General features: G+C 37.4%; 2 protein-coding genes and 1 long non-coding RNA gene across 4 annotated transcripts; 2 read left to right on the top strand and 1 right to left on the bottom strand.

The window, feature by feature from the left end:
- Window positions 1-4,551, bottom strand: pcyt1aa (phosphate cytidylyltransferase 1A, choline a; the record flags this gene model as incomplete). Its single annotated transcript, XM_016283647.1, has 6 exons — window positions 1-376; window positions 2,357-2,545; window positions 2,656-2,798; window positions 3,907-3,985; window positions 4,121-4,272; window positions 4,377-4,551. Coding segments are annotated over 6 exons (975 nt in total), but the record flags the coding sequence as incomplete, so codon positions are not given.
- A 3,482-nt stretch (window positions 4,552-8,033) lies between these two features.
- LOC107593882 (uncharacterized) lies at window positions 8,034-10,353 on the top strand. 2 transcript variants are annotated; one of them, XR_001610121.1, is made up of 5 exons: window positions 8,034-8,160; window positions 8,538-8,597; window positions 8,933-8,970; window positions 9,249-9,324; window positions 10,283-10,353. It is a non-coding gene; the product is annotated as an uncharacterized lncRNA (long non-coding RNA). The 2 variants fall into 2 exon arrangements; XR_001610120.1 differs by having other exon boundaries at window positions 8,538-8,614.
- A 4,059-nt stretch (window positions 10,354-14,412) lies between these two features.
- On the top strand, window positions 14,413-23,837 carry dvl3a (dishevelled segment polarity protein 3a). Its single transcript, XM_016283719.1, has 14 exons — window positions 14,413-14,420; window positions 15,135-15,204; window positions 15,276-15,408; window positions 15,848-15,989; window positions 17,862-17,955; window positions 18,031-18,100; window positions 18,350-18,489; window positions 18,576-18,652; window positions 18,748-18,815; window positions 19,077-19,226; window positions 20,444-20,575; window positions 21,664-21,683; window positions 21,931-22,198; window positions 23,250-23,837. The coding sequence occupies exons 1-14, from the start codon at window positions 14,413-14,415 to the stop codon at window positions 23,573-23,575; spliced, it is 1,698 nt and encodes a 565-aa protein (XP_016139205.1). The 3' UTR covers window positions 23,576-23,837.
- Window positions 23,838-24,705: the final 868 nt, after the last annotated feature.

Raw genomic sequence — 24,705 nt, 5'->3', positions numbered from 1 at the left:
TCTAGACATCGCTCCATTTGAACCCTTTGTGTGTGTTAGTAATACAGAGAGCGAAACCCATGGGTCGTGTAAGGATTGCTTCGTTTCTGAGGTTGGATTGCCAGTATTGGAAGACGGATGCGTGGTGCGCTGTGGCACTCTAATCTTCATCGTCCTCCTCGTCTTCGCTGATGGCCAGCCCGCGGGCAGCGTAGGTGTAGCCGGACAGGGCGCTGCTGTGATGGGACGAGGGCGAGGAGGGCGGGGAGGTTTTGGTGAAGAAGGGCAGACGGAAGGTTGGAGACGGGGAACGCTCGCGTGTGGGACTGCTGCTGGGGCTGTGCCGCGGACTGATGGCCTGAAGCATTCGCCCTTTTCCTTCCTTCAGCATGTGCTTCTGTTAGAGAGGAAGAACAACACACAGCCTATAAGAGACCTTGAGTGGAGTCATGGGTATTTGTGAAAAATAGGTGGATGGAAACATAGCTACTGATACCTGAGGAGGCCATAATGGCTTTTCATTTTTAGATTCATGACTTTAAAACAGTGCTTCTCAACCAGAAGGCCGCAGGATGGCTTAAATTAATTTAAAATAAGATTAAACCCGGTTTAAAATAAGCTAAAACGTTTATTTTATTTCTTATTTTAATTTGTTCCATTAACAACTGCTATTTTCATTTAAAAAACAGGGTTCTCATTCATAATTACATTACATTTAGTCATTTAGCAGACGCTTTTATCCAAAGCAACTTCCAAATGAGGACAATGGAAGCAATCAAAATCAAGAAAAGAGCAATGATATGCAAGTGCTAAAACAAGTCTCAGTTAGCTTAGTTTCACAGAAGAAAGTAAGGTTTGAATGTTCATTTTGGGGTTTTTGCAGTCTGAACAGAGCAAACATGAATGGTTTTGCGAAGTTATAAATTGCTTTCCGACACATTTCACACAGCGACAACATGCAACACTGCACAGAGCAAATAAAATGCAAAGTTACATAACTAGAAGCTTTTAGTTTCATGTACTCGCACTGTGTATTTTTCTGGGCTAAGGCAGTTGGGGGAAAAAATGTGTTCCTTGGGAAATCAAACCACTGACCTTAGCATTGCTAGCTTTACCAGTTTCGTTCAACACTGACAACTAAATTTGTATTAAAAAAAAAAACTGCCATATTGCATTTTCCACACACACACACAAAAAAATCTACTTTTTTGAACTCCTCCAAGGCTGTTGGTCTGATTCCCATAAAACGTGGCACACATCATCCTCAGACCATCATGACAAAAAGTCTTTAAAATGATTGACATTCATCAAAGCATTGTGAATAAGTGAATAAATTGGTCAGACGATGCCCATTTTTAATGAAATGACCTATATCTGCCAATGTTATCAAAAATGTTAACTCCACAACCATATGATCCAACAAGTTGTAAATTGGTATGCAGCATCTTTGTACACATGCTAACATATTCTTCAAATAAGACTCAAATCAACAAACATTGCAATTTTCATCAGCTAAGAACATCAAATCACAACAGCTGACTATTATTGAAATTGACAGGTTCATACATTTTTCGGAGCAGTTTCATTAAACCCTAACTTACAGTGTATGTGGAGATTGTTGACTTTACACTAATAACAAAAAGATACACCACAATTGTATCACCTCTTTGTCTTAAAGGGATAGTTCACCCAAAAAATGAAAATTCTGTCATTAATTACTCACCCTCATGTCGATCCAAACCTGTAAGACCTTCGTTCATCTTCAGAACACAAATTAAGATATTTCTGATTAAATCCGAGAGCTCTCTGACTCTCCATAGACAGCAAGAATCCTAACACAATCAAGGCTCAGAAACGTAGCAAGGACATTGTTAAAATAATCCATGTGACATCAGTGGTTCAACCGTAATTTTACGAAGCTACGAGAATACTTTATGTGCGCAAAGAAAACAAAAATAACGACTTTATTCAACAATTCGTCTCCTCCGCGTCACCCTATAGCACCATTTTGGAGAGTATCACATACGTAAACAATGTATGCTGTTCTGTGTCAGCAGCACCTTACGCAGATATGTTACATACCTTGTTTACTCTTTGATCTGAACATAAACAACATATCCACGTTGCATATGTTGTTTACGTATGTGGTCCAATTTGTGGTCCAATATTTTACCTAAAATGTGTAGTTTTATGCTTAAAAGAATATTGCATCATTAGTGTAACAACATCAAACTATTCTGGAATCAACCAAGAGTCGCATCCCTGATGTGCAATTTTGAGTGGCGAGAGGCATAGAGCATTCCAACTCAGTCACATATGAAGACAGGACGCAGAGTTTCCAGTTTTAGGATATCGCTATTGTTAAAGAGATACTCACCAATGCTCCCTCCGGTCCAAACATCTGCAAGAAGTTGCCGATGAACTCGCGGGACTTCTCTTCCCATTTCTGGATCAGGTCGATGCTCTTCTCCTCCACCTTCTGCACAAACTCTTTACTCTTCTCCTCCACGTCCTTCACCTTCTTCTTCACCTTGTCCACACGCTCCTGAAGGTTGTACTTCTTTTCCTGTGTGTCGGTAATAATGCACAGCAACACATTGATTAAGAAAATCTCATTTCTGGTATCGAATCTTAATCTTGAGACCATTTTCTACTAGTAAACGAATGAACGCTCACATTGATGAAGCTGACATTAAGCTCTTTTGCGGTGTAGCCACGTTGAAGATTCCGTCTGACGTAGACGTCATAATCTCGTACGATGCGCGTGATGACGTCAGAGGTGGAAATGCCCTCTGTCCGTTGGGTTGGTGCGAACATTCCTGTGGAAGGTTTTAAAGATTAGCACACCAGTTAAGAACAAGGACATTTAGTTTCTAATCGACCAACGAATGTTTTGTCAAAATACATTCTCTTAACCCAGTTTATTGCCAACTAACTACTATAAGTTTGCCATTCATGGGTTTATCTTCCCTAAAAGTGTAAATATTGAGCCTCTCAGGCACCACAGCACTGCAAAAAAAGGCTTATCTTACAAATTACAGACCGGAAATAAGACAAAAATACTATGTAAGATAAGCCTTTTTTTTGCAGTGAGAAATTTTTAGTGTGGTCCATTCAGATTTGACAATCTCCTTCCTGCTCAACCAATAGCAAGAGTTTGGGGGTGTGGCTACTGTAGCAGGCGGAGCCAGAGGGTGCTCAGCCAGTATGGGATCATGGCTGACGCGTAATGTGGGAGAAAAAATTCAGATTCATTTACAGAAGTGCTAGCCAAAATTCAAAGACTTTAAATACACAAAGACAGACAATGGAGTAAAACCATTGTTTGGGTTTCAATCGAGATTCTTCTCGACAAGTAAGCTCAAGTTTTGCCACACATGTTAGCTCTTTACCGTCAAGCCCCAGATAAAATGTCAAGATATTGTAAGTATTAATCATAGTGGTATTTGCTTTATTTTTGTAGTAGTGTAGAATCTGCATATTTCACCTTTAAATTAATAAGTTCTTCATTTATTATAGGTTAGAGAGTCGGACTTGTAACCCAAAGGTTGCGGGTTCAAGTCTCGTACCGGCAGGGATTGTAGGTGGGGGGAGTGAATGTACAGCGCTCTCTCCCACCTTCAATACCACGACTGAGGTGCCCTTGAGCAAGGCACCAAACCCCCTACTGCTCCCCAGGCGCCGCAGCATAAATGGCTGCCCACTGCTCCGGGTGTGTGTTCACGGTGTGTGTGTGTGTTCACTGCTGTGTGTGTGCACTTAGGATGGGATAAATGCAGAGCACTAATTCCTAGTATGGGTCACCGTACTTGGCCACATGTCAAAAATATAAATATATTATATATTATACTCTGAAGTTTCAGATGCAGAGATTGATTTCGGCATCAAAAACACATAAAGGTCATTTTCTGAAGCTGTTGTCCTCACCTGCTTCTTTGATGTGCTTGTAAACATCATCACTGTCAGCTGAGCAGTATGGGATATCATCATGGGCCACAAAGTCAATCTTAGGTATCAAAAAACACAGTCGTTCATTACATAAAGACACAATTAATTGGCTCACCCCTTGCTTCCCATTTTACTTTCTTCCTCCAACACTAATATACGTATTATACTAATGCTCAGTTCTCTTTCGTCTTACCCGATGCTTGGTGAGGAACTCGGGCGTGAGAGTCCACGGAGCATTCCGGACCACCTCGTCCACATAGCGACAGTGACTGATCGCGTCATAGCGTTCATCCTCGTTCATGACGGTGAAGCCCTTTAACTTGTGTGTGAGGCCATCACTACACACTGCAGAGAGAGAGGCACTAAATACAGACGGACTCTGTGCTAAATGATCAGAATGATAAACAGTTCAAGAACTCCACAGACACTGTGCGCTCAGGATTACTTACCACCTACAATAAGATGAGTGTTTGGGAAAAGGCATTTAGCCTGCATGAGAGCGCGGGCATGTCCTGAGTGGAACATGTCGAAGATGCCATCAGCGTACACACGCACAGGCCTGTCGGCTGATACAATAAGAAGGACTTCAGCTTTTGTGGGAACTACTTCATTTAGACACACATTTCAAGTGAGCATGAAAGGTACACAACAGAAAACAAAATGTTTTATGTATAAATAGTACCGTTCAATAATTCCATTTTATTTTTTATTAAGAAATTACTACTTTTTTTCAGCAAGAATGCATTAAATTGATTAAAAGTGACAATATTTCAAATAAACGTTCTTTCTATTTATAAAAAGTAACGTGTCCGTTTCCACAAAAATTTCAACACTGATAATAAAAAAATACTAGAATGATTTCTAAGACATTTTCTTACGTATTGTAATAATTGTAAAAAGAGAAGCAGGGTTTAAACGGACTAAATGATCGGGAAAGTCCAACAAAAGTCTGATGTTTGACCGGAAGATTGAATTATGACATTTCGTTTAAGAATTACAAGGTCAACTTAAAAAAAATTAAATATGCATGGTTGAATTATTCACAATAAGATCAATAACATTGCATTTAGACAATTAACTTTATTTTTAGTTTTTTGTTTTATTATATATATATAAATAATTCCATATATCCCTTGGTGGAAATTGGATTCCATAAATTGTAGCTAAAAATCAGAAGAATTTATATATACAGTATATATTAGTGCTGTCAAATGATTAATCGCATCCAAAATTAAAAACATTTGTTTACATAATACATGTATGTGTACTGTGTATATTTATTATGTATATAAATACACACACATACTGTATATATTTTGAAAATATTAACATGTATATATTTATATTCTTATATTATATATAAATATATTTAATACATAAACATAACATATTTTTCTTAAATACATACATGCATGTGTTTGTATATATATATACACACAATAAATATACACAGAATGCACATATATATTATGTAAACAAAAACTCTTAATTTGGATGCGATTAATCGCGACTAATCGTTTGACAGCACTAATATATATATATATATATATCTTGAAATTTTGACTTTTTTTCTCAGAATTTGGAGTTTACATATCACAGTTCTGTTTTTTGGTTTCCACTGTGGAATAAAAAAAAATTAAAATGGAAAACTATGAGAGAAATGGATGAATTGTGACGTAAAAAAACAAAAAACTAAATCACATTTATTTGTTTTTCATCCTGTGGTGGAAACATGCATTCATAGAAGTTAGCCATTTCTTCCTGAAAAGGTGGGAGAAAAAAACAGTCAAGATTGCAAAAAAAGTACATTAAAAGACTGAGCTCAGGTCAACAGCAACACAGAATTCCAGAACAAGCCCACGGAAACCCTTCCTCATTCCAAACACTCCTTCATCTAAACACAGAGTGAATGCATGAGTGAATGAAGCAAAAGCTGAGGAATGTGACCCCAACACAACATTACATCCATTATGGCACACTCATAACTGACTCATCAACTAAATACAACCCTGCTTTGACATCTGGCACTGATATAAACAAACTAAACTAAGGCCAGCTCATGTTTCAGAGCATACACTGGCATTAGCACAAGGAGAGGAAGACTATAGGCTATAATACAAACACAATCCCATTATTTCTCTCTTATCTAAGAGCACAGAGTCCGAATGCGCACAGTGCAATCCCAGCTGTGCGAGAGTGTATATAATATAATGCGAGGGTAACACAGATAATCAGTAGTTCACAGACAGGGCCACCGTCCGTTATAATGCTCCACATTCCTAGCATGAAGCTAGTTCAGAGATAAACATAACAAACCACTGGAATAGAGCTTTTTATACAGTTTGAAATAACAGTGGGAGTGTCTCAAAAAGTGACAGTATAGTTCAACTACTCAACCAAACAGCTAACTTGATAAACATAACGTTTTGAGCTCGCATGTCAAGCAACACTAACGTTACACAGCAGCTGGCTCTGGTTGATTATCTTTAGCACGCATATAACTACAGACATGAACACTCATTAGCTGCTTACCCTTGTGTTGTAGCGCAGTTATTCGCTCAGATCGTGTTAAAGGGGGTTTGAACGTTTGTGTTTCTTTAGGTCGAGGTCTGACAGGAGCCGGAAGTGTCTCTGTGTTCGTGATCTCAGACCTTCAGTTCCGCTTTGACAGGAGCCACAAAAGAGATCAACTTAATTCGGATCCAAGATGGCAGCGAAACCAGGGAGTTTCAAAATAAAAGTCCTACCATCGTACCCGCATGTTAAAAGTAGGATCGCTATTTAGCCGTTGAGAGTGTTATTAAATACAAATGCAAATAACTCTTTTTATTTTATTTTATATACTTTCCTGGTATAATTGTAAACGTTTTTCATGATTCCCACCTTGACGGTCAGCCCGTGACTCTTAGTAACAAACAAAAAAAATAAATAAATAAATAATGGGACATTTCTCAAAATATCTTTTATGTTACGTGAATCGTGACATGAGGGTACATTAAATAGTGATAGCGGTTTTTTTATTTTTGGCCAGACTGTCATTTTAATGTTAATTCAGATTTGAACGTTAAAAATCTCGTTCTAATAGTTTAAGCAGATTCTTATTTTTTTTTGTCAGTGTCTGTGGTCTTGTTTACAGACCCTTCACCGACCCCGTGCTGACTGCTCAAGGTTAAAGCCTTAAAATTATTTTCTAGTCGTATACGATTTTTATTCTAAAGTACTTTTTCTGTTAGAATTAACTTGTATGAAATTGTGTTAAATACAAATATATATAAAAAATATATAAATCGTGACTATAATTACTTTTGAAATTCTTAACAATTTTATTTTATTTATTTTTTATGGATTATAAAATACAAATATATAAAAAATATATATAAATCGTGCCTATAATTACTTTTGAAATTATTAACAATTTTATTTTATTTTTTGTGGATTATAAAATACAAATATATAAAAAAATATATATAAATCGTGCCTATAATTACTTTTGAAATTATTAACAATTTTATTTTATTTTTTGTGGATTATAAAATACAAATATATAAAAAAAATATATATAAATCGTGCCTATTATTACTTTAGAAATTGTTAACAATTTTATTTTATTTATTTTCTATGGATTATAAAATATAAATATATATAAAAATATATATATAAATCGTGCCTATAATTACTTTTGAAATTATTAACAATTTTATTTTATAAATTTTTTATGGAATATAAGATACAAATATATAAAAAATATATATAAATCATGGCTATAATTACTTTTGAAATTATTAACAATTTTATTTTATTTATTTTTTATGGATTATAAAATACAAATTTAGAAAATATATATAAATCGTGCCTATAATTACTTTTGAAATTATTAACAATTTTATTTTATTTATTTTTTATGGATTATACTGGAAAATCAGAATATATCATTTACAAAGACCTCAGTTGGTTGAGAGAGTGAACCGTGTGCAGAGCTGTAATCTAGACAAATGCATTATTTATAAAATGTGGAGAATAGTTATAATGATGAATAAGTAGGTGTATAAACTTCGCTTGCTTGTGTAGGTTGAGGAAGCACGTTCAAGTAATTGCGCTCAGGCACTTTCTCAGTCGCCTACACTGGGTCCTTCGTTCCTCCTGAAGGACTTTTCTGGTTGCGTGTCCACGTGGAGATGAGTGTCACCATGCGCTCTTAAAGCGGTAAAGACGGCTTCATTGTGTAGCATGTGGGTAAGTAAGTAGTGAATGTTATTTGTGCATGAGCAGGTTTTATAGTAAATGTTTACTTTCAGTGGTACGATTATGAAAACGGAGGATTTCGTTTGTGGAGTAGCCCGTTGAATGCTGTCCAGGCGTCGTTCTTCACATATTCCCCGTTTATTTTAGATACTCGTCAGCTGAGATGTGCAAATAAATCTTTCTGTTGTCACATTTAAAAATGCCTTATCTGTGACTCTTGAGCAGCTTGGAATATTCTATTAAATACGCAATTGAACGTACCTCAGCATTGGATTATTAAAGAGTATTGTTGCTCTCGTGGTTTTCATTTTTGCAAGTACAGTTCATCATTTGCTGATATTATTATTATGATTATTATTTCCCCCCAGCATTGCATTGAAAGCAGCAGGAAATGGCTGGTGCACCGTGTCACGTGTTGACCCCATGAGGTGTGAATCTACATTAGGTAAGAATTTGCATCAACAGCTGATTTTAAATACAGTTATTGAAAAAATAGAATAAAGTGAAGCTAGTTCCATTAGAAGGCAAGTTATACTAGATACACGCTTCTCCGTCTTGCCTTTGTGTTGCCCATTCATTTTCCTTTAGATGAATGTGGTGTCAACTAAGGCGCACAATAAATCTTGAAATAGTCTAATTTATGAGAGAACACTCTAATTGTTCCTCTTGCTTGTGCTATGACAAGAACAGCGTTCTCAATTATCCACATTCACGACTTGATCATTTGTGTGCATGCTTTAACAATCATATTCTATCGTTTCAGGTGAGCAGGCCTGCAGGGTCAGGGTTACATGACACCTGGTATGCAGCTATGAACATTTTCAATGCTCTTAAGTGTTTTTACTACAGCTAAGCATGCCTTATGTGTTACCTGTTCATTGCTGTTCAGATGAATGTGGTGTCAACTAGGGCAGACATTAATGCATGAGGTGGCTGATGAAAGGCGTTAACATCTGTGCCTTTCAAAAGTGTCATGTTATGGACATCAACGATTGATGATGCATTTTACTACATGATGATGTAATCCATAAAAATGCAAAGCTTAATGCTAATTCCGTGTCATCCTGTCTATTATAAAGGGTCTATATTCACCAAGGAGTGATCCTTTCTAGTGGAGGTAAATTACCCAGCATTCAAGGACTAGTGGCGTGTGAGGTGAGTTTTGCCAACGATTTTTAAAACGGTTCCCTCTTTTGCTGCTTTGCAGAAGTGTTGCGTGCATGAATTTGAGTTCAGTAAGGGGCTGACTTGTTTTATACACTGTAAAAAATGACCGTGAATTTAACGGTAAAAGACTGTAAAAATGCTACAGTAAAAACCTGTTAAATGGTTAACGGTAAATTCCCCTACTATATACGGTGAAAAACTGTATTAGACATTAATTTTACGGTAGTATACCGTTTTTGGAAGTGAAAAAGACCGTATAATTTACAGTGAATAACCGTAAATTGACATTCCCTGCGTTACATTTAAAATTTTGTTTTTTTGTTGAAATAACTGTTTCTTCTTATCAGTTTTGTATATTAGGGTTGTGTGTTACACCTAATGTTGTTAAATGAATGTTTATAGCATTATTTCAGTTTCATGTGTGTTACCGTGATGGTGTTTAGTGTTTGTGTGAATGACACTGTGCACCTTCTATACATGTTATTATTTAAAAGCTGCTTGTGATGGGCTTTGGTTCATCATGTGACTTTCTCATCACCTCCTGCATTTGGTGGTTATCAGTGTATTACAAAGGTACAAAACAGATTTCAGTACTTCAATAGGTTGGTATATTAACATTATATCAGTTAATGAAATTACGGTATTTAACTGTAAATTTAAGTTTTAAAAACGTTGCTACCGTATTTTTTACAGTGAAATTCCATCAACCACAGCTGCCGGTTTTTTACCGTAATTAATGAAATTACGGTATTTAACTGTAAATTTAAGTTTAAAAAACATTGCTACCGTATTTTTTACAGTGAAATTCCGTCAACCACAGCTGCCGGTTTTTTACCGTAATTTTTTTTTTTTTACAGTGTAGAGCTGTGCACATTGCTAGATTTTCAGCATTCATATGTTCATGCTGTGTTCCTGTGGCTTAATATTTCTTGTTGTTCTCTTCCAGATGCTGTTTTCTGCGAGATTTGTGAATCTGCACTGCATTCTTTTATAAATAAAACCTTCTGCTTAACAGTCTTGTCTTTTGTGTGTGTGGATGTTTTTTGGTCTCTTGAAAATCAGTTTAAATGTTTTGAGGTACACGGCATAAAAAGTAAGTAGTCCAAACTTTTCTCAGTTTCCACATTAGAAATAGTTGTTCCACTTTTCACTTGCGTCGTTTTTAGCATTACAAATGAGTTTTCTCATGTGCATATCTCAGATAGCCATGACCCTTTTGATATATGGCCACCTGACAAATATTTCGCAGTCTCTTGGATTATAGGATTGCACATCACGGGTATGAATAAAATATATTACAGTGAATAAAGATCTGACAGTTTTCTGTACACCTGAAAAACGCGAGGGGAAATCCACAAATTACACTGTGTGAAAAAAGTTACATTTAAAGGACATTCTGGGAAATTATGAGCATTTGATGTGAATAATGCCTGTGTGCATTTCCCTGGTGTTATCACCATGTGACTTGGCAGTGCTATATGATACAGAAGACAAATCTGCCTGCAAACCACAGTGATTATAAACCAGGTCAAGTCATTGTATCGTCTCTGATTTGATCTAACCTACTTTAATGTGATCTATATACAGGTTGGGTTTTATCAAGAGATGCAAATGGTTTCATTAAGGTGTGGTAGATTGTGCAGATGTGTACCAGCAAACGCAAAAACAAATAAGAGGGAATATAAGAAAATGCTAGCTTTTATCTTCATATATTTTGTTTTTATGAAACAAAATTCATTACGGTTGTTAATTTTCATATTTCACTAACAGTGCTGGGAAGTAACTGATTACGTGTAATCTGAATTACGCAATCAGATTCCAAAAACGTAGCACTTGTAATTAGATTCTATTACATTTTAAAATGCTCGTATTCAGAATAGTTATTTTTCAACCTTTAAGTAATGCAATGTTTAATGCATTTCACAAAAAATGGAATATATTTGATTTCTCTTTAATAACAATAATCCCATTCAAATGTTAGGCCATAATAAGAAATCTAAAAGTAGTCAAAACGCATTCGCTAAATTGAGTGATCTAAATGAAACTACTGACTACAGTTTTCATCATAATTTGTAATCAGTAACAGACAACGATTTGTAAGTAATCCACCCAGCACTGTTCACAAAAATTTTGATTACGGGGAATAATAATGTCTTAGATTTTATTTTAGTCAACTAAAGGATTTTATAAATGTTTTGTCTAGCTAGTAGAAACCGAAATATATATATATATATATAAAAAATAAAGTTTCACTACGTTGAAATATTCTAAGCTTCTGCTATTCTGCTTTTTTTATTGATACATTATCGTAAAGTTGACTGATACGTAAAATAAGATTTTAGAAAGGGATAACGCTTAAATTGTAACTACTACTTGAACAGTTATTGTGTTATCATCTTTATTCGGAATTGAAATGATTCCTATGTACTTCAATGACATGCTTCATGACTTTACTCAGGGCATGTTGTGTCACTGGAACACCTTTTTTTCAGAAGTGCTGTTTTTTAGCTGTATGTAGTTGATATTAGGCATTGAAATATATTTAGATGCATTCTCCTTGCCTAGAGGACAAAGTAGGTAAGCGACCCCGTTTACCCCTCTCTCCAAATGGCATCCTTTCAGTAGAATGACCCCAAGTAACTTTTTTTTCCACAGCTACCACCCCTCACCGCTAGAGGGAGCGCGTTTCCTCGGGCATTCGGCGTCAATGAAAGCAATACAAAACCCTCTGTAAGGAGAGCACAGGGAAGCTCTCCGAGGAGCCACGGCATTCCTGACTAAAATAAGCGTCTGTATCACACATTTCACGCACTATCCTCCGTTCTCAACAGGCGGGACGCAGTGAATAAGAGTATGGGTCATTAATCGCCTTTCAAACCCATCAGCTCGTGGAGTATTCGCGCTGATAGAGATTCCTGGGAACTCCGGAGGAAGGCAAGGAAGCAAAGAAAGAACGGGATTAACAAAAAAAAGTCAACTGGCGGGTGACAGGGGATTTTAAAGTGAGGTACAGCATGGAAATTATACTTAAGAAATAGAATTTTTTCAAGCCTTGCTTTGTGTTTAAACATACTTGATTGGATATTACTCCTCGTGAGTGCTTGTAAAGAGTAAAACGTGCTTGCAAGGTAGTGTTTGGAATGTCTTATTGGAGATAATAATGTGTATTTCATATATTACAGTATGATCATCAAACAGATGAATTAAAATCTGGCCAGCAATATCTCTAGATTGACTTATAAATAAAATAAGAAATCAAGAGTAAAACGTGCTTGCAAGGTAGTGTTTGGAATGTCTTATTGGAGATAATGTGTATTTCATATATTACAGTATGATCATCAAACAGATGAATTAAAATCTGGCCAGCAATATCTCTAGATTGACTTATAAATAAAATAAGAAATCATTTGTCAATCATCACGACTAGTTCGAAAGGTCATGAAAACGAATGGACTTTTTTGAGCTTTTTCTTTATATATCGGCATTATTACAATATATTGTGCTTGATGGGCCAATAGTTACTTGTACATTGATTGAAGTAACTGGAAATGCTGTGTGTTGGGGTTTAAAAGTGCATTAGATATAGTGTTACCTGTATCTTTAAACTAACCCCTAGCTTGTGAATAAGTCTCATTTGGAGCGCTGGCTAGTGGTCTTGTCTGGTCTGTCTGTTGCATTAGGCCAAAGAATGTTGACTTGGAACAACTGCACGCAGTGACTGTGGAATGCCCTGATCGCTTCAGCGCTGGCAGCTTTACAACCTTCCCCAGTGAAATATGTCGTAGTTTGATCGTCCCGTTCCCCTCCCTTTAACTCCCCTTCAAAAAAGTTCCTTAAAAGCTTAAAGATGTTTGTCATTGAAGGGCAGCCTCAGATTTCTGCCAAATGGAAATGAATAGCTCAATTGAATCTGTCTCTATAGATGTTTTACATGTCTGTCAACACAACAAAGAGTCTTTTTACACATTTTTAAATGCCGTTATTGGATTAGAGTGTTTGTAAATGAATACTTTTTTTTTTTCTGTGTGCAGTGCACATCAAAATGGGTAGTTTATGTTAAAAACAGGTAGTATAGAATAACAAAATAATCTGGTTTTAAAATATTAAGCATCTGTTGCATGGTTTTGAATACCACAGAAAATAATTTTGACTCGTCCCTTGGTTTGTAAAGGATATTTCACTTTTGGAAACTAGTTGACATACTATAAGCTCAATTGAATCTGTCTCTATAGATGTTTTACATGTCTGTCAACACAACAAAGAGTCTTTTTACACATTTTTAAATGCCGTTATTGGATTAGAGTGTTTGTAAATGAATACTTTTTTTTTTCTGTGTGCAGTGCACATCAAAATGGGTAGTTTGTTAAAAACGGGTAGTATAGAATAACAAAATAATCTGGTTTTAAAATATTAAGCATCTGTTGCATGGTTTTGAATACCACAGAAAATAATTTTGACTCGTCCCTTGGTTTGTAAAGGATATTTCACTTTTGGAAACTAGTTGACATACTATAATGCACGATCCAACTATACTATACATAAACTATAGTCAGTAAGATTTATTTATATGTTTAAAAAGAGGTCTCTTATGCTCACCACGGCTGCATTTATTTGATCAAAAATATAGTAAAAACTAATTTTGTGAAATAGTATTGCAATTCAGAATAGGGGTTGTCTAATTTAATAAATTAGAAAGGAATTTATTCCTGTGATGCAGATCTGAATTTTCAGCATCGTTACTCCAGTCTTCAGTGTCACGTGATCCTTCAGAAATCAGTGTGATATGCTGATTTGCTGCTCATGATTATTATCAGTGTAGAATTTTTTTGTTTTGTTGGGAAACCATGATTTCTTGTATGAGTAGAAAGTTCAAAAGAACAGTGAAATAGAAAGCTTTTGTGTCAGTGTAAAACTCCTTTTTGTTACTTTCAGTTTAATGCATCCTTGCTAAATGAAAGTTTTGCACGAGAGTGTATATGATAATTCAGAGCAAGCATGGAATATTTGTGCTTTTAATTTTCAAGCATTGGTACCTGATATCCTGTATAGGAATAAAATAAATACAATTAAGAAGTCATGGAAATGTAATGGTCATAAAGAGTGGGAAACCTGATTTATTGTTTGCCTCATGGCATTTATGTATATGTTTTACAAACTGATAGTGGAATCTAAATGATATGTTACAATCTTGTTGGTTGTAAATGATGTAAGCTTGTGCTAGTTTTACATATGATATTTGAACAAACAGGTCTTTTCATACAGATTCGCAAACTCGGTAATGGTCATAAAGAGTGGGAAACCTGATTTATTGTTTGCCTCATGGCATTTATGTATATGTTTTACAAACTGATAGTGGAATCTAAATGATCTGTTTCAGAGTGTCATGTTACAATCTTGTTGGTTGTAAATGATGTAAGCTTGTGCTAGTTTTACATATGATATTTGAACAAACAGGTCTTTTCATACAGATTCGCAAACTCATCTTTCTAGTGGTACATCTTGTACAGCTGAAATATCTTTGAATTCATGAGTTTGGGATCTTATCTGCTGGAGTCTCCCTGCGTTCAGTCCTTTGTGTGTTCTGTGAGCACGTGTGTGTGCATGTTTATCTGATTTATGCCTTTCTGATCCAACCCATCCTTTCTTTCATCTAATGGCATTGTCTCATTTACGTATTCTAATTTATTTCCAGCCAGACACTCTGGGGATCTCTAAAGCTGAGCTTTCTGTTTTGCAGTTCGCACACAGACTGTGGTTGGAAAACAAGACCTGTCTGTTCTGATTTTTTTTCTCTGCAGGGTGGTCAAGGAGGAAATCGCCGACGACAATGCAAAGCTTCCCTGTTACAATGGCCGTGTGATTTGCTGGGTGAGAACAGAAACACGCACACATCCCATCTAGTCCTGCATCTTAATTCCCTGGTGTTTCTTGCATAATAGATCGGCCTTTTAATTCAGTCCATTCCCGGTTCTCTTGAGTGCTGGCTCTGCTGTATTTGTATTTTTCAAAGAGTCTGCCAGTCATTCCTGCTGAAGGTTCACTTCGGTCTGATGCAGCTAATCAAAGACTTTGGTATGCTGCATAAGCTTTGTCTTATGAGCGACTCGTTTATATTTAAATGGCATGCAACCACAAAGAACATCTTTTTCATTCTGAATGACAGCATATGCACGAACAAACACACGATTAATATATTACCATTTAAACAAAGCAGTTTTGGGATAAGTACAAATGGCCTTCCGATTTCCTCACACCAATAAGAGAAGAGAAGAACGTGACTGGAATTTTAGATGAACTGCCAGTGATCCAGGCAGTATTCAAGAACATGAGCAGAGCTTCACGTGACCGTGAGATACGTTCTGTAATGTGGGATATTTTTGGATCAACACTCATCTCACTGTGCATGTCTTACGATGCCATGGTGTTTTATCAGTAAAAGGTTCATATTTAAAATTAAGAATAGTTCATATTTGGAACAACTAAGCATTAATATCAGTGGTAATTCATCTAGGAGGAAGGCAGAATGGCTACTCACGGGGCGGCAGAGGCATGGAACTGGGAGGTTATGACATCTGTGACAGCCGTTCTTCCCTCATGAGCAGTGAACTGGAATCAAGCAGCTGTTTCGACTCGGATGACGGCTCCACCAGCCGGTGAGTCTCGTTCTTAAACCGGTGCGCTCAATATGATTACAATCACGGCAAGCCCCAGTGGTTTAGTGAGGTTTTTCAGAGCTCTGACTTGAGCAATTTGACAAGCAGGTGTGGGTAATCATAGTTTGTGGAGATTTTAGACATTTTTTTAAATATGTATATCAATGTTATTGATAGGGTTGGGAATGCTATTTTGTTAGGGTTGGTCATTTTATGGTAGGAGATGTGCTTTTTAACAATAATTAGACAAGATTAGGAAATGCTAAAATTGAATATTTTATTGAATATCAACCGAAAAAGTCAACTCGCACGCTTTGCGGATTTCACAGCAAATGGTCTCATGAAAGAACATAGACTTGCTGTATTGCACTTTTGTTTAAGCAGAATATCTCAGTAAAGATCGCTAAACTCCAACTTATTTGTTTGCCTGTGTTTTCAGCTTCTCAGCGGTTTTTCAGTAGTATAGAATGTGTGGGCAGAAAATGTATCCGTTTAAGGCTACGTTTACACGACAAAGACTAAGTTTTTCCCTTGCGTTTTTAAAAAGTTTCACGTATACACGACAACGTTTTCAAAACGATTCGCGTTTACACACATCCGCGAAAACGGGCAAAAACGCTGTATTACGTATGCCAGGCCAGTAGTTGGTGCTGTCACCTTGTTAGTAAACCGTACCTGTAGGGAAGTGACGATTATATGTTGTATATGATGTGTCTCCGCTGTTGGTTGTAATATTGGTGAAGTAAATCCACACTTTGCTGAAGCGTTAAGCAAACTCCTGAGCAGCAACAACAGTACCATGTACTCCGCCATTGTTGTATATGTTTGTTCGCGCTTGCCTTTAAAATCGACACGTACTGCGCATGTCTACATACCTAACGGGTAATGCGCACGTGCATGACGTCACCGTTTTCAAAGATTACCGTATTGGGTGTTTGCACGGAAACGATAACGGTGGCGTTTTCGAAAAACTTGCACTTTGAAACCCGTTTTCAAAAATATGCATTTTCAGTCCCCAAAACGCCGTTGTTGTGTAAATGAACAGGCAAAACGTATAAAAAGTTTCCAGTTTTTGGCTGAAAATGTTGTCATGTAAACAACCCCTAAGAGAAAAGCTCTGTTTGGGGATTTAAACTCTTGACATCTGGCAACCATAAAAGCTTGTGGAGGCTTGTAACCAATGCAAGATTATGCCAAATTAAAATGTAACATTTGCAGGATAGACAACCGGTGGGCAAATATAACAAACTGAGAGAAGCATAAATCGTGACCACGATTAAAATACAATTTATAATGCAGCCCTAATTTGTTTCGGTATTGGTTTAGTATTTTTGTATATTATACATTTATTGGATGCTCCCTGAAAAGTACTGAAAGTCATTACATGGAAAAAGAAAGCTGACTCAGAGCTGTTAAAGTGATCCAAAAATAAAAATTCGATCATCATTTACTCACTCGTATGTCATTCCAAACTTGTATGACGTTTGTTCATCTTCTATATTTTTTATGAAATCTGAGAGATTTCACTCTCCATTGAAAAACAGCAGCATCATTATATCTGTTTTTCACAAATCAATCATTCCTCTTAAGAAAAGTTAAACTGCTCGATTCATATGGAAACGTCAAAGTTTTGGGGGAGTTAAATCTTTCAGTGGAGTGACAGAAGTCTCTGATTTCATTAAAAATATCTTCATATTATGGGATAGTTACAACATGAGGGTGACACAATCTTCATTTTTGGGTGAACTATCTCTATTAATTCTTTCTGATTCTTATCCCTAGTGATCAATAATGTTTCGCATTGCCTGTAACTCAGAACAAACTGAAATGGGAAGCTCATGTAATCACCATATTGTGACATCCGTTCTGCAGTTTCAGCAGTGTTACGGAGCAAAGCGGCTCGTCCAGGCTAATGAGACGACACCGCCGGCGGAGACGCAGACCCAAAGCCCAGCAAATGGAGAGGGTGAGACAGCAGGCAGAGCTCTTTAAGTGTCTAATACTATAAGTTTTAAAACGATCTTTGTCTTTCTTTCTTCAGTCTTCATCTTTCAGTAGCATCACTGACTCCACTATGTCGCTGAATATCATCACTGTCACTTTAAATATGGGTGAGTCAGCATTACACGGTTTTATTTGTTGCTTTTGAATGAAACTCTGATTATATGAACAATAAAATACAGCCGTGAGTGCCTTATTGCTTTAATTAAATTGGTGCTGTATAATTAAATTATTAAAGGCACATATTATCTTCTTTTTTTTCTGATATAAGAACTAAGGATGATATTATAGATGTACAAAGCTAAATATTATTAAAGTCCACTATTTGCCATAAGTCTCTCTTGCTTTACCTCATTTAGAGAAGTATAACTTCCTGGGCATCAGTATCGTCGGTCAGAGTAACGAGCGCGGTGATGGAGGCATCTACATCGGCTCCATAATGAAGGGCGGAGCGGTGGCGGCCGATGGGCGGATCGAGCCCGGTGACATGCTGCTGCAGGTGAGGACTGGATGAGGACGTGTTCAGGATAGGAATCTGACACAGACGCTGGTTGTATCAGTTCAGATTTCTGTTTTTTCTCACAGGTGAATGACATCAACTTTGAGAACATGTGCAACGATGATGCAGTACGAGTGCTGAGGGAGATCGTGCATAAGCCTGGGTGAGTCATATTACAAAACATTCATTTTATATGGGATGTGTTTAGCTTATCAACAAAAGTTTGTTAACAGCTGCACCAATTTTGTTTTTTTGCAGACCCGTGTCGCTTACTGTGGCCAAATGCTGGGACCCAAACCCAAACAGTTGCTTTGCTTTGCCAAGGAGTGAGTGTTAATTTTTTCCCCTCTCACACACTCATTTGCATATTAAATGCAACATAAGATAAACTATCGTCAGCAGAGACAGTACGTTTTTTTTTTTTTTTCTTTGGAGAAAGAAATAAATGACTACATACTAAGGTTTAGATAGTTCTCTGTCATTGTTCATCTTGATTTCTAATGAAGCCTTGTAAACTTGTTGCGGTGAAAACTCAAACTCACCTGTTCTGTACTGCTTTGTTGAGTACTGGTTGCCTTCTGTCCCAGGTGAGCCCATCCGGCCCATTGACCCTGCAGCCTGGGTGTCCCATACGGCAGCCATGACGGGTGTTTATCCTCCCTACGGCATGAGTCCTTCAATGAGCACGGTCACCTCCACCAGCTCTTCCATCTCCAGCTCCATCCCAGAAACAGAGAGTAAGATATCTGCTCTTCATTCATGTTGCCACGTTATGGCACACGATTTTACATTTCTTTGCTATGGCTCAATTTTGACCCCTAAATTCATCCCACAACAGTTGTGTTATAGACAAGAATGCTCCCTTAAAGGGATAGTTCACCCAGAAATTAAAATTTGATGTTTATCTGCTTACCCCCAGGGCATCCAAGATGTAGGTGACTATTTTTCTTCAGTAGAACACAAACGAAGATTTTTAACTCGAACCGTTGCAGTCTGTCAGTCATATAATGGAAGTGAATGGGAATCACGGCTTTGAGAGTCAATAAAACATACACAAACAAAACCAAATGAAACCCTGCGGCTCGTGACACGAAAGATCGGTCTGTGCAAGAAACTGAACAGTATTTATATCGTTTTTTACCTCTGATGCACTGCGCTTGACGCGCGTCGTCTTCTTCTTCTTGCTTTACGGCGGATCGCAGACTTATAAGTGCATTACCGCCACCTATCTCTCAAATGGACCATTGACACTCCTAATTGAGATTGTACATAGAGTCAGTGGTTCATTTGAGAGATAGGTGGCGATAATGCACTTATAAGTCTGCGATCCGCCGTAAAGCAAGAAGAAGAAGAAGAAGACGACGACGACGAGTCAGGCGACGGTTGTCGAGGACGCGCTCAGGACAGTTCGGACATTGCATGAATCAGAGGTAAAAAAACGATAGAATTACTGTTCAGTTTCTTGCACAGACAGATCGTTTTGTGTCTTTACACATCAATGTATCGTCACGAGCTGCAGGGTTTAATTTGGTTTTGTTTGTGTATGTTTTTTTTGACTCTCAAAGCCGTGATTCCTATCCACTGACATTATAAGACTGACAGACTGCAACGGTTTGAGTTAAAAATCTTCGTTTGTGTTCTACTGAAGAAACAAAGTCACCTACATCTTGGATGCCCTGGGGGTAAGCAGATAAACATCACATTTTCATTTTTGGGTGATCTATCCCTTTAAATCATGGGGCTTGTTAAGGAAAGTCGTTCTATTCATTTTTCCAAGTGATCAGACTTAGTTGACCTGGCAAATGACAAAATGGGTGAAAAAAATCCTAGTGACTTAGATTGAGAGGACTTGAGTCATATTTAGATATGGAACATGGGAGGTCCTGGTTTCTCGCCACCAGGCAGATGCTTTGTGTTTTGTGCTTTTGTAAACTGTGTGTTGTTCTTCTCGCAGGATTTGATGACTACCACCTGTCCGTCCACAGCGACATGGCAACAGTTGCAAAAGCAATGGCCTGTCCAGACTCAGGACTGGAAGTTCGAGACAGAATGTGGCTGAAGATCACTATAGCCAATGCTTTTATAGGTCAAGACACGCTTTTTAGTGCTTAAAATGACTTAAGGTGTTTTTAAATGATCGTTTGTATCAGTTAACATTTATAATGTTACCTGTATATTATCTTAGTCAACATGAAACCGAGTTTTTTATTGTCATATCATCCCTGCATGAAATGGTTATCTGAGTGAAAAAATTAAGAATGAGAAGGAATGTTGGAGTGAATTGATTTTGTCCATTAAGAATTGATTGGATATTTCAATCACAGTTTGCTAATTGCTGTGATCTTATTTGAATGACAGGCTGCTGGAGCAGAGGGATATAGAGAGATTACAGAGATATAGAGAGCTGTGTAAAATGAAAATTCATGTTTTTTTTTAAAATGCATGTTATTGATCTTAGTGTTAGTTGATCCATCCATGTATGTATATATATATTTTCTTTCTTTTTTTTATGTCATAACTTGATCTTGCAGTGAATTTTTTTTTTTTTTAGTTTTTAACATATTTCGTCAATCTGTCCTGTTTTTTGTTTAGTCAAGTTTTGGTTGACTAAAAGTCTGGGAGCTTTAATCCAGTTTTAGTTGTCATGCTGCATAATGGTTAAACTGATAATCACAATTATTTTGCTTAACATTATAATTGTGATTGCTGATCATGGTTGTTGTCATTTGATAAAGTACATCAGAATTATTGTGCTTTCAACTTTATGCATACACATGGTTTGTTTTACCTCATCTAGTTTATTATATAGTCATTAATATAAACACGCTCTCTACATTATGAGAACTGGTAAAACTCTAAAGCTTCTCTCAAAAGTTAAAACACTGACAATAATTCCAAATTGTATTCATGTCTTTCTATTAAAACAACAAGATGATTTTGTTTTGTGGCATAGAGTTTTTTTTGTAATTTTTATTCAGCAACCTCCATCGCTAACAATATAGTCGAGATCGTGTTTGGGTTTTTTTCACAGTTCATCACTGACCAGGCTTGATGGCAGTCACAGCAAACAGCGCAAGCAACAGTGTAAAAGAACACAAACTGGCTGTATTTGGGCAGAATATTCTATTCAAATATTTGTTAAATTCTAACTTGCATGTTTGTCTATGTTTTCAGATAATCAATGCTTTTCCATAGTGTAAGAGAGAATTCATGCACATGGTTGCCAGATTGCAAAGATAAAGTAAAACACAGGGAAGAAAATGTGTCCTTTTTAAGAGAGAAGCTCTGATAGGGGGATTTCTTGACATCTCAATGATATTGCAAGTTAATGTAGTCACATTTTCTGATGATGTCAGTGTCATATCAACTTAGTCATGGAAAAAAAGGTTGTCGTCAACAAATATTTTTCATCACAGTTTTCGTTAACAAAATTAACGTTAGTCACTGTACATTCTGTTTTACATTGTGCTGTCACTCTTATCAAAATGGCTGTGTTTTATTGTAGACATGGCCCATCTCTCTCTGCATGACCATGACGGATCCAGCGGCGCGTCTGATCAGGACACTCTCGCTCCATTGCTTCACCCTGCTGAAGCTCCCTGGCCCGCCGCATTCCCTTACCAGTACCCACCAGCCCATTCCCTCCCGGATGCAGCTCACAGCTACTCTGAAGCCGGTGGAGGCAGCGCGGGCAGCCAACACAGCGAAGGTGAGTCACCTCAAATCACACTGCTGACTAGGGCTGCCCTCGACTACTGATTTTTCTGGTCGACTAGTAGTCGTTCATTTTAAGCATTAATTGACTAATCGCACATTTATTAATAAACCATTTAAATCATTATAATGCGCCTTTAATTGCCTCGCCTAATAAGCATAAAGCTTGCCACAGCACACCGGCAGAAGTAAGGATTATGAATGTATCAGTGAAAAACAGTAAGGAGGCTGCATTAACATTTTAATAATTTTTTGATAAACTAGTGCTTTCGGTTTAAGAGATGAAGTCGGCGACGCTGACTCGTCCTCTCCGCAGTAGTGGATGCGCCTGTATGCATGTTTCATATGGATTACATAATCTAAGAATATTTGTTTTCCATTTGAATTGGTTCATTTGAAAGTAGACGCTCTATAGATATATTTTTCATGTCTGTAAGGCAAGTATACACAGAGTTTCGGAGTTTCGCGCTCAAGTTCACCGAGACCAAGACGGCAGAAAGCGCATCCTGTGCTTTCATTATTTTACAAAAGCGCGATTTTTGTTGTTGTTCATGTGAGTGCACACAACTAAACGTAGAGTCTTTACAGATTCGAAAGATGTATTACTCTTATCTGTATGAAGGAGTATTTTAAGAGCAAGTGAGCACACTGGGGCCTCCATCTGTCCTGCAGTGAGCTACTGTTCAGCTAACACACTCCGCACAGACACTTGAACGGTGCACATTTCTCTAGGTTAACATTAGATTGAGCGGCCATGTAAAGTTGCTAATACGTACGTATTTCAGATGATAAGCCATATTTGAGGTCGATGAATGATACGCGAGCGTCCTGCTCAATGTTCTGTACCATAGACCAAGCCGTTAACAATCTGTCCGTCATGGACTGCATGACTTTTAAAAAAAAAATTGATTAGACTAAGCAACTAATAAAATTTTGGTCGACCAAGCCTCTTCTGGTCGATTAACGGTTAGTCGACTATTAGGGGGCAGCCCTAATGCTCACAATCTCAAACAGCGGCTCACTCACGTTAACATTGCTGTCCGTAGGGAGCAGCGGTTCAAACTGCAGCTGGAGCAGGACTGAGGGGAAAACCCCGGCTGGAGACTTCAGGTTAGGAGGAGGAAGCGAAATGGTCGACGCTCATGACTTTGACTTCCGCAGAGACAGAGCCCCCAGCGAGCGCTCGGTGCCGCCCAGCGAGGGCAGCGTGCGCAGCTCACGATCTCACAGCTACAGCCTGAAGCAGGGATCTGCACGAGCCGGCCCGGGATCGCCATCCGGCCGCTTCCTCGCCAGCATCCCCCCTGAACTCACGGGCTCACGACGCTCGTGCAACACAGCCAATGGGGAGTTCTTCGTCGACATCATGTGACTGTTGCGAGCAGAAGTGCCCAAACTGTTTTTTGCCTTATGAATTACAAACAAAAACGTGGCGGCCTAGTGCAGCCAATTAGAATTAGGATTAGTGCTGACCTAAAATTCAGTAGCTTGTGAGCCCCAACATCACTTAGATCTTAGAAATTAGTCTACTAAAGCATAAGCAAAGAATTCATGCTTACAATAACCGATTAAGACGTTTTACTAAATCTACAATATCACCTCAAAATATTTGGGAAATGTGCTGTTGGAGAAAATGGAACGATGGGACAAAAAAAGAGAGATTTTGAGAGAAATAGCAATAATTGAATGGGATTTAGTTACAACACTATATGGGTGTGAGGATTCAAGGTGAATGTAGTCCAACCAAGGACGTAAATGTCAAATTTCCAAATTTCTGTTGCCCTCGTTTAGAGCGTATTTGGCGGTTCTTAACTCTTTTTTTTTTTTTTTTTGCCCTTTTTAAATTTTTTACTCTCAGTAAATGTCTCGTGCAGATATTTCATTATTCATGGAACTTGTTTTTACTGAGAATATATTTTTCAGTGTTTGTCAGCAATATTGTATTGGGAGAATTTTTGAAGTACCATGTTAAGGAGATTTCTTTTTTTTAATTTATAAATATAGTTTTATTGTGACATGCTTGGAGTACACTTGTGTCTGCGTGTGTTTTATGGGTTCAGCTTGTGGAATGTGAAGGTTCTGGTCTTCATCTGGAATCCAGATGTTTCTGAGTTTGTGTCCCTGTCCACATCTGCTTCTATTGTTCATCGGCTAATATTCACCAACCTTTTAAGAGCTTTAAAAGGTTGTCTTTCAAGTACTGAATGGTAGTTTTGGTATGCGTTTGGGACCATTTGAATTGAAAGTTTTTACATATTAGCCTTCAGTGACTACTTTGAATGTTTTCTGAATAACAGTAAATTAGAGGTGTTTAGATGAGTATATGAATTTAATATATTCAGTTTCTGCATTAACTCTCCCACAACAGTGCTTTTGATCTAATTATGCAGTGTTAGGATGTCAAATCAAATAGGCTTTATTACCTTTTGAAAGTGAGGAGAAAAAGGTTTTTGGCGCCAAATTGTCACAATTTAAAAGCTAGTCGAATTAGAATGATATCAA

Source organism: Sinocyclocheilus grahami, unplaced genomic scaffold, assembly GCF_001515645.1.
Source record: "Sinocyclocheilus grahami isolate Dianchi unplaced genomic scaffold, SAMN03320097.WGS_v1.1 scaffold176.1, whole genome shotgun sequence".
In the NCBI taxonomy this organism is placed as follows: Eukaryota; Metazoa; Chordata; class Actinopteri; order Cypriniformes; family Cyprinidae; genus Sinocyclocheilus; species Sinocyclocheilus grahami.
The sequence above is the reverse complement of the archived record's forward strand: the minus strand, read 5'-3'. Positions and strand labels throughout refer to the sequence as shown.